Here is a 10,669-nt window from a genome sequence, read left to right as displayed (position 1 = left end):
TATCTCTTCTATGACAAGAAGGAGCAGGCATCAAATAAAGATAGTAAATAGGAGGATGGAAGCAAAAGCTGATAGCTCTTCACACCACACATAGTACAGCTGTGAAATCCCTCTCACAGGATGTTGTAGTTGCTTAAAATGTTCATGGGCTCAAACAATAACGGGGCAAGATAATGGAAGAAAAGCCATGGAAGGTTCTTCAATACAAAGAACACATATCTGGCTCAGGAAGTCCCCTCAGCTGGTAACTGCCAGGACTGGGGAACTGGGCTGGACTGTCTGATTCCATACAGCTGCTCTGAGTGCAGGTCCACATGCTTGGCAATGGCAACAATTATCTCCAGGGGTTCTCAGTTCACACTGACAAAGGACCACAATTCCCTATCAAATCAGGACATATAAACACTGCTACAGGGCTCATCTCACTTCAGTCACTGGTGCTGGATAGGAAAGGTCAGCAGATTTTTATGATTACAACTATTACTTAAATTTTAACTTTTAGATACCTGTTGCTGGAAAAGAGCACAATAAGCACACCAGTATACACACACAGCAAGTCTTCATACCCTACTTCCTCATGCTGTTACAGTAACTCCAAGCTGACTTAAACTCCGTCTGAAGTCAGCATCGGTGGAGCTGTGCAATACATTTACCTGACTGTGACTACCTCCTTCTGGGTTTGTTAGAATAGATGTTTGGGTATTTTTAAAACATTATTTCCTCCAGAATGACAACAGATTCTCAGATTGATGAAATACTGAACAAGCTGGCTTTAATAAAACGCTGTGCATCCTTGTACTTTCAAATATGAAGGATCAGTGAGTGTTCACCTGCTCCAGAGAGGACTATCTTCCCCCCTGAACAACTAGACTTGCTGCCAAACACCTTCTGTGAGGTGCAGCGCTGCCTGGAGCATAACGTGAGCCGAGGAATGATGCGAACATCCTCACCATCGCTCTCTGGCCCTCCTGGGGACATGCTAAAGCACCTGTGCACCAGCTTGCCTTGCTCGAGCATCATACGAACCGAACACAAGGTCGAGCATGGAAACGCAGAGGAAGACCTCGGCCCGGAGCAAGGAGATGGATGGAGGACAAGGTGAGCTCAGACTGCGGCTCTTGAGGCGGCGGGGACGTTGCTGCTATCGGGGACTGGAGAAGGGGCGGCTGCAGAAGCGGCAGGGCCGAAGCCTCCCCCCGGCCGCAGCGCGGCGCGGCGCGGGGCTGCCTACACTTCCCAAGGTGCCCGCCGCGCCGCTCCTCGCCGTTCCGCGGCACCTGCCGTCGGGGGCGGAGCGCGGCGGCGCTGCCCGCTGCGGGCTGCGCGGCGGCGGGCGGGGATGGTGCCGCCCGCGGGGGCGCGGTGACGGGCGGCGGCGGCGGCAGTGGGAGCAGCGGCGGGCGCGGCGCCTCCTGCGCGCCATGAGCACCGGCACAGGTAAGGGGCCGCGGGGGGCAGCCCCTGGGGGTCCCCTCTGTGCTTGGGCAGGGGGCGATGTCCCTGCCCTGCTGCGTCCGTCGCGCCGCTGTGCGGTGCGGGCGAGGAGCCGGCTGGGCACTGTCCTAAACCCGTATTAAATGCGCGTAGCCCGGGGGGAGCTGGCGCAGCCGCGGGCGCTGCCGGGCGGGAGTTGCTGCGGCTGCCGGGACTCTGTGGGGGGCTCCGGCTCCGCCGCCCCGGCCCCCAGCGTCTTCCACATCCTGGCGGGGACCCCCGCGGGAGCGGCTTGGCCGGCCGCAGCGGTGGGGACCCGTGTCTGGCCTCCCCCCCCCGCCCCGGCGGCACCCCGCAGCAGGGCTCGGGGGTGTCTGTCTCGCTCCGGCCCCGCGGTGAGGTTGGCTGGAAGGGTGCTGCTCGCTCGCTGCCCGGCACCCCAGGGGTGGGAGCTACGGGGCTCTTCAGACGGGGGTATTTGGGTTAAAAGCTCGGGCTCTGCTGCTGGTGGGGGAGAAGGTGAAAATCGCGGAGGTTTCGCGGAGCCCTAGGCGGGATTTGACACCCGGAGGGCTCCGGTTGCTCAGGGTGATACAGGAGTAATTTACCCTGTGATACAAGCAGAATTTGAGCACCGACTGGGAAATGTGTTTTCCGGCAATTCAGCGTTCGTCTGCGTGGTGAGGCAGCGGGGGGTGGTTACTTCAGAGCACAGCTGATGGCAAAATATTACAGTCCTTAAGGCAAATACCGGGTTGTGCTTAAGGGAAAGGGGGAGGTTTTGATAGCTGATTATGTATTTCGTTTCAGAGGGTAACTATAGCTGCTAAATATACCCTCTGCCACAACAACAGGGACACACTGAATAGCTACAATTACGTGGTGGTTCTGTATGTCAACATGCTTAATCAATATCACATCCTCACAGCGAGCCAAATGGGAGCTTAGCACAAACAATGAGGAAAACAAGCTCTCTGTTAGAGCAGTGTGAGACCTGGGGTCAGGCACCTGCCAGAGACCTCAGCTAAGAGCCTAATTTGGCATTTCTTAGGTCTGCTGAAGGTGTAGATGGGTCCGTGTGTGCTGATCATCCACATTCCCGCAGGGTCTGTGGCTGAAATGTCCTCTCTGGGGGAGTGTCCAGGCCAAGGCAGGTGCCCATAGGTGCAGGCGAGAGCAGAGTAAGTGTGTATTGCAGGGTGTATTGAATCATGTGCTGGGAATCCTGGGTCTGTTCCCTGTCTTTGAAGAGAACAGAGATGGTTAACACAGATGGTGGCATACATCTGCAATGGAGATGATTAAATTCCAGCACAGAATCCCATCCTCAGTTATCCATCTGTAATTTGGAACTGAAGAATACGAAATACTGTGAAACATTTGAATTCTGTAGTGGTAGAACTGAGGCTGGTAGAGGGAATATTAAAGTCCAAAGTTGTATCTCTATATTATTTAAAAAGCCAATCAAATAATAAAGTTATAAACCCAGTAGTAGACTTAGTGCATAACAGTCTAGTGCAGAGGAGACTTGACACAATTCCATTGCTGTAATTGCACCAAACATGGTGTAAATGAAATAGCAAAAATGAACAGTGCCAAGATAAAAATAACATCCTGGGAAAAAAGAGAGTGGAAAAAAACCCTGAGAGTTCTGAGCTCTCATTTGAAAGAATAACCGGCACTTTGGGGAGTATTGGATTTAAGTATAGGTTTAGCTCTGATGTTCCCAAATTGTGATTTTTTTGTATGTCCACGTGGACATGTAAAATTATTTACAATCAATTTTAATGGTAAATTGAACACGAGAAGCCCACATCTATTCTGCAAAATCAATGGAAATTTTCCATTAACATCAATAGGGCAAGTATTGTACAGCAAATTTAATGCCACAATTTGACTAAAGTCACTGTTTCCAGAAGGTTTATACCAAAATTACTATGGAAAGGCTATGATTAAAAAGTTTGGTGTTTACTGTAACAGAAAGATGTTTCTGGCCCTGCAAAGAAAATAAGGGTGCAGCGTAGTCTTAAAATCAGCCCCACACAAGGTTCAAGTGATTGCTACACTGTTTGGTAACCCAGGAGAAATACCCGCTCTTCCTGTTAATCTTGAGATGGAGTAAACTGTTGTGGGTCTGTGCTTGTTGCGCCAGAAACCTTTGCTCAGGCTGTGTCCCCTCTTCTGCTGATGCAACATATCATTAGCTATCTGTGTCAAGAGGGTTTCAGGATACCCTGTGACGCTGCCTTGCTGTTTTAGCTGTAAGATTTAGCATTAGATATAGAAATGCTTGTATTTGGTAACCATGATTTGTTTGTCATATATAGATACAGGTAATATAATTTCAAGTGGCTCAATAGTGCATACTTTGAACCATTATTGCACATTAATGAGTTGCAGACCCATGCTATAATTTTAAATCTAGGAAGCATACGATCATGTGGCATAGTAAAACGCAGTGCAAGTGCGTTATTACTGTAGTGATAGGGCAAGAGGTAATGGGTTCAAACTGAAACGGGAGATTTTAGGTTGGATATAAGGAAGAAAATCTTTACTGTGGGCATGATGAGGTGCTGGAACAGGATGCTCAAGGAAGTTGTGAAAGCTCCCTCCCTGACAGTGTTCAAAGCCAAGTTGGATAGGCGCTTTGAGCAACCTGGTTTAGTGGGAGATGTCGCTGTCCATGGCGAGTGGAACTGGATGAGCTTTAAGGTCCTTTCCCACTCAAACCATTCTGTTACTCTGTGTTGTAATTAGATTTTTCTGAGTGTGATTTTCCTCAGTTGCCTTCCGTATACTTACCAATGATCTTGGCTGAAACTGTTCGTACGAAAGATCCCATTCAATGCTTTTTATGCTTTGGAAATTTACATGGCATGGCTGTGCTTTTGGGATTCTAAATGTACTTTTGTATGTTTATAATATCATTATCAGTCTAATATTTCAGTTCTTTGTCATCTTGAAGTCATAGCAAGAACAATAGCGTAGGTTTAAAATTTGAGATTGGTAAAACGAGGTTCCCATCAATTCCCAGAAATAGGGTAAGATGGTGCTAATTACATTGTAGGTGAATTATCTTGTATTAGGTTAAATTAAATGCCGTGACACAAATTCACATGGCTATTTAGTCTTTAAACTATTAAAGGGAGAATCTGATGGCATGGATCAGAGAACAACTAATGGAGTGTCACAACCCAAATGGAGCAGGAACACAGTGATTCTGGTTACAAAAGAGGTTATGCTGGTTGGTCACGCAGAGTCCTGCTCTGCTTAGAAGCTACTTAATTCCTTTTCAGTGTTCACATACAGTTATGCTGATAGGAATCATCTCTGAAGACAATAATATGACTGTTTCAGACTGCAGTATGTATTCAGTTAGATACAGTGTTTTACTTTCAGCCTTTCATTTTGAACACCAGAAGAAGAGAGCATTGAATTACTAGATAGGAGCAGCAAGTGCTCGACTTGCTTTGGAGTTCTCCAACTAATGAACATGTGCAGATTCTAGTGTGCCATCCTCCAGGTTTTGTAATTAAACAGAAGTAAAACTACTTAATTTCATTGCCTTTTTAGCCATGTTTCCCTGAAAAAATGAGTAATGACACATATTTCCTGATGCTATTTTCTTCCTCTGAAGTTGAATTGCATAGACTGTGTATGATTTCTTAGATTGTAAAACAATAGGAAGCCATATTTTAGGATTATTTAAGAGGTTTTGATTGAAGATTCTTCTTTACAGCTCTTTAGGAAAAGGTTATAACTCAGTGTATGACATCTGTTATATGGCATCATGTTCTTGGATTGTAAGAACGTATAGCACAGTTACGAGAGGATGAAATAGGTCAGAAGAAATAGGTGATGGTACATCAGCTGGTAACTCTGGACTGCAGGATGTCTTGACTACCATAGGCCTTCATGTGCTGCCCCAGCATTGCAGCAAATCCCTGGAGAGGTGGCTGGTTCTGCTTAATAGAACAGATATTTGGCTTTCTGAGTGAGGTCTGTTTCTTGCCAGCTTGCCTGTTTGCAGTGCAGCATCTGTACAGTAACAAGCATCCCCTGTGGCTGGTGTCTTTACGCATCCGACTGCTATTGCAGTACAATGTTCAGGTCAGTGTACATTCATTTTTGCTTCTCAGGATGTTATGTGCTTACTGCACAATAACCAACTTTGTCATAAAAACATAGAGGGCTAAAGAAATTTACAAATTTTTGATGTGTTATTCAAAGCATGGCTACCGAGGCTGACTTTTCCCTTTCTTGCTGCCTTCTATGCAATGGGCTGGCCAACGTTCAAGGAGAAGTAAGGAAACCCCGATTTTAGTTTTGCCTAATTTGATGAATCATCCCCACTCCACACTACACAAATTCAGGCTTTTAGCAATAGAATCACATCTCTCTTGACTGTTGTTAACTTTTAAGCTCACTGCTGCATTTTCCAGTCCTGCTAGCAGATTGCTGGTGCTGTTAACCCACCTTTGGACCTTGGGCTCTCAAACCAAGCATCCAGCACTCACAATAATGAATTAAACATATTTGTGTGGAAATGGGCTGTGCTGCTTGGGGCTTTTCAAAGCAGAGCTGGGGAAGTGCCCGGATGAGAGAGCCAGCAGAGCTGTGTCTCTACACAAGCCTGGTGTCAGGTGCAGGGCAGTGGATGGGTCCTTGAGATTATTGGACAATTTGCTGGCTCGCTGTCTGCATCCTTAAATATAACCTTAAGGAAAATATTTCTGAATTTAGATTATTGCCCATGTCGAGATCCATTAGCAATGTGTCAAGGTCCGTAGCTGCTATTGTCTGAAATGTTGGGATGGTTTTTTTCACAGCTTATTAGTTGATATTCATGCTCTGAAATCTCAATGGAGCATTGTTTTGCATGAAGCACAAGTATTTATTTTTCTATTTCGGAAAGGCATGTGAGAGGAATATAAACTCCATTCAGTGGATATTTCTGTCTGCTTTAGGAGCCATTTTTTCTCCCTTTCTCTGCAAAAGCAAGTAATTATTCTGCTGCTGTTAGTCAAAATGATCAATAACTCTATTTTGGAGATTCTCCTTCTTCTACAGGACAAGTTGCTTGACCTGTAGTTGAAGGAAAACAAAGTCTAAATGGAGTTGGCCATAAAAAACAGTCCTTAATTGTAAGAAATCACTACCGATATTTAAAGAGACTTGAATATTGTAACACAGATGGTTTTGGGTTTTTTTGCTAATGTCTTATGTCAGTTGTTAATGTATAGTAGCTACTCTCAAATGCAGTGGCTGGTTGCTTGAAAGCTTTCAAGTCACTCTTCTGTCATTTCATGGGACACTCTCTAGTACTGGTTTATTGAGGGAAATAATTGGATATAGTATAAATGTGGAGCACTAAGCATACAGTTGTGTTCGTAGAATCGTGGAATGGTTTGGGTTGGAAAGGAACTCAAGACCATCCAGTTCCAACCCCCTGCCATGGGCGGGGACACCTCACACTAAACCATGTCACCCAAGGCTCTGTCCAGCCTGGCCTTGAACACTGCCAGGGATGGAGCTTTTACCATTTCTCTGGGCAACCTATTCCAGTGTCTCGCTGCCCTCACAGTAAAGAGCTTCTTCCCTGTTTAAGTTCTTCTAACCCTGTTTAAGTCTGTTTCAGAAGATGACGAAGTGAAATTGAATCCCTGTGACATTGTTCATATTGTGAAATCCTCGGTGAAGTAGGAGTTAGTTTGATCCATATCATATGAAGAAGAAGCCACAGAACCTGTTCTGCTTAAAAGTGTCATGCAAGAGCTTTTGTCACTTTAGAAAATAGGTCATATAGCTCCTTCTCCTCACAGGGGACTTGAGGTTTCATGTATAGCAGGGAATTTCAGAATAATACATAAGGCGATTTACTAGTTGCTGTCTGAATATATACTAGGATCTTCTCTGCTGAGGAACACTAAGTAGGACTAAATGAATTGGCAGCTTTATGTGCAGTGATTAACTTGGAGAGTTCACAAACCATTTTGTTTTTTTTTGTCTTGACTTATTTTTACCTCTGTCAAGAGAGTTTATTGATGTACATTTATATATCACAGACTGCTGCAAGTATTGCAGTTTAAAATTATGCCAATGCTGTAGAATTCATGAGGAATGTTCTTTACTGTTTCCTTTTTAATCTTGGTTACTTTCATTTACTTTGGTCTGTTTACAAATCCTTTACCTTTATTTTCTTCCTCATGTTCTCAGTATTGCAGACTTGGCTGGGACGTGCAAGTCAAACAGGTACTTCTGTTCTTTATGTTGTAACAGACTACTGAGGATTTTTGGTAGAGTTTGGCTGACAAGTTTGGCTTTATGGAGTCATGAAGGGTTTGCATTGGTGCTTCTTTTGGCTTTGCAATACCAGCAGCATTAAAGCAACCACTCAGTTACAATTTTAGATGCAACACAGATGCACAAGACCTAATCTCTGAGGTTGCATTGTGTAGGGCACTGAGACCAAAGGGAACCATGTAAGTGGGCTGTGTTGCCACTGTTACCTTTGATGACGGGAAGACAGGAATGGAAAAAGGTTTGCAGCCAAATCCTGTAACTGGGAAACAAGGCAATCAGGAACAGCTGGGGCTGCGTATGTACTGTGAGTTGTAGTGAGTGTCTGGCAGCGATTCCAGCACCTCACCCCTGTGACTCGCACATATGCTCTCTGTTCTGCTGTCTGTTAACCTGGCTGTAAGTCAGGCTCAGAGAGTGCCAGTCGTAGGGTTACTGCTCGTGGTCTGAGCCTCGGTGTGCTCAGCATCTCCTGCCCTGCTCAGACTAAATAAAGCCTTGCTTTGGAGCAGCAACAGAAGTGTGCCTGAGTGCAGGTGGAAGGTAAATACTGGTGATGAGAGAGCAGTGTTGGTTTGTGTACTGTCTTGAATGTCTTCATGACTAATAGTGTGCACTTGAGTACAGCCTTTCCACCCACTTCGTCAACAGAGTCCAGCCCCAAATTGTACCAGGGTTCATGCAGCGAGCATGGTCAGAGGAGCTGCTGTGTGCATCACTTGAGTGTGTTGTGTAAAGAGAGGTATGCTTTTGTTCCATCTGGAGAATGTAAGGCCAAGGAGAGATGAGTTGTGGTCTTCAACCACCTGCCGTGAGCTGGTCCTCTGGGCTTCTGGTCCAGACTTTTCTGTGGGTATCCAAAGCCATCCTTAAGCATGATTGCAGAGCTTCTGTTGAGCTGCAGTTAATCTTGGTTGTTTTATGAGGCCATTCACCAACCATTCTTCCTGGCCTTGTTTTAATAGCTCAAAACCAGGAAAACTAGTGTCAGCTTCATGTAGGAACATTTGTAAACTCTCCTGCATCAAGCTGTGTGGCTAAACAAGATTTATGCACCACAGATCTGCTGAACAGTTGCCTAAAGATGCAGACTTCTGTGAGTTATGCATATGCAGCTGCAGAGCCCCACCTTGACTCAGTTTGGTGTGAACGTCTGGCTTCTCCGTTCACATTGGGACTTTGAAAAGTGCTAAGCATCCATCACTCGCAGGTGAAATCACTGTGAACTGCAGAGTGTTTTGTCACTCTGAAACCAGGACATTTATTTATGTCCTTAGTACAGAATTAGATGTTAACATTTTAACATCTTTATTCTAGCCATGGCTTTTCATGGTACCCAACTAAGATAACAAGCATCTCAGAGGCTGTCTTAATGTCTTGTTGGCTGTAAGAACACCAAAGCTTTTCTAGCATCTTCTTTAAGGCTTCTCTCCTTTATGTTTCAGTTTGCTGTATGACACATAAATTGTCATTATTTCAGATCATAACACTGTCTCTACCAGCTCAGAATAAAGGTCTGCGTGGCTCAGCAGCCTGTGTCCAACTGTGCCCATTGTCCTGACCTGGAAACTAATGGTAACAGTGGCTAATGGTGACTGTCTTGGTCTTGAATGTTTTCCAAGGTAGTACTAAGAGATGTATCACCTCAAACACTGAATTTTAGCTCATTTTTGGTTGTGTGGCCTGAATTTCATGAAGCCTTGCAATAAACTTCTACTTGTATCTTAATAGAGCTTCCCAGTTAGACTGCTATAGATTTGATTGTGTCTATATTATTAATTGGATTTGACCTAACAATAAAACCTAGATTGTACTAAGGACCCTTAACTCCTGTTTTTCTAAACTTTGGGTTAAATAATCTCGCTGGATTTAAGTGTTATGATGCATTTTCAGGAAACCTGCTGAAGTGATAGGCACTCATTTCACGTTTCTTTTCATAGCTCTCTAATTTTAGTTTATGATATGTCTGAGCTTTTTTCCAAGGTCAGGGTTGATTTTCTGTGGGAATAGTATGGCCAGTGTCCTGTAAAGAAAATGAGGCTGACATTAGGGTGATGCTGCCAGGTCTGAAACAATGCTCGGCTGGGCTTTCTGCATCTGAAGCACATAAGATCTACATAGATCTAGAAGCGTGCCGTAGTTATGCCCATTTTAGAAAGCAGCAAGCAGCATAAGCTGCAGATTTAATTTGGCAGAAGCAGCCTGGCTGCTAAGCTAGAGCTGTCAGAAACTGCCATAATGTTGGTTGGGTGCTTTCTTGATTTACCTGTCCTGTTATGAAATAGAAAAAGGCAGCTTCTCAAAGCCTTTCTCAGTATGAAGGTACTGAATATTTTTGAACTATACAAGAATGCTATACATTGGTGGTAGTTTCAGCTTCAGTCTTGGTAGTGGTGATCTCATACATGTGTTTCCTAAGGTCGATTAGTTATGTATTTAATAGAGTGATGGAAACGTGCTATAAACTGCGCTGTGGGCATCAAAGAGCTCACTAGTTTCAGTTCTGAAATTCATCTTTAATTCTAGTTATTTATCTAAGCTATTTTCATGACATTATCTAGGTTATGGGTCAAATTCAGTTGCTCAACTTAATCTTCTACCACTTCCCTGTATAACTGGTTGTTTTCACTTGTGTATCACAATACTAAGTTGTTTGCAAAACCAGAACTGTCTTCCCTCAAGACAATTAAAGATAATTCATTACTGTGAGGGTGGTGAGGCACTGAAACAGGTTGCTCAAGGAAGTTGTGGATGCCCCAACCCTGGCAGTTCAAGGCCAGGTTGGACAGGATCTTGAGCAACATGGTCCAGTGGGAAGGTGTCCCTGCCGTTGGCAGGGGGTTGCAACTAGGTGATTCTAAGATCCTTTCCAACCCAGACCATTCTAGGATTCTATGATTCTATAATGAACCTGTCACTTCTCCTGATAGTCCAT

The 10,669-nt window shown here is 44.7% G+C and overlaps 1 protein-coding gene across 5 annotated transcripts in view; it reads left to right on the top strand.

Moving 5' to 3' along the window:
- Positions 1–1,362: 1,362 nt before the first annotated feature.
- The window catches only part of ABLIM2 (actin binding LIM protein family member 2), a 139,920-nt gene continuing 130,613 nt past the window's right edge, over positions 1,363–10,669 (top strand). For all 5 annotated transcript variants that reach the window (XM_065659972.1, XM_065659964.1, XM_065659954.1 and 2 more), the window contains exon 1: positions 1,363–1,437. In XM_065659972.1, the coding sequence (XP_065516044.1) occupies positions 1,422–1,437 (16 nt within the window). In that variant the 5' untranslated portion in view covers positions 1,363–1,421. The remainder of the gene's footprint in view (positions 1,438–10,669) is intronic.

Source organism: Lathamus discolor, chromosome 1 (genome assembly GCF_037157495.1).
Source record: "Lathamus discolor isolate bLatDis1 chromosome 1, bLatDis1.hap1, whole genome shotgun sequence".
NCBI classification, from domain to species: Eukaryota; Metazoa; Chordata; class Aves; order Psittaciformes; family Psittacidae; genus Lathamus; species Lathamus discolor.
This window is presented reverse-complemented; position numbering and strand designations above follow the sequence as displayed.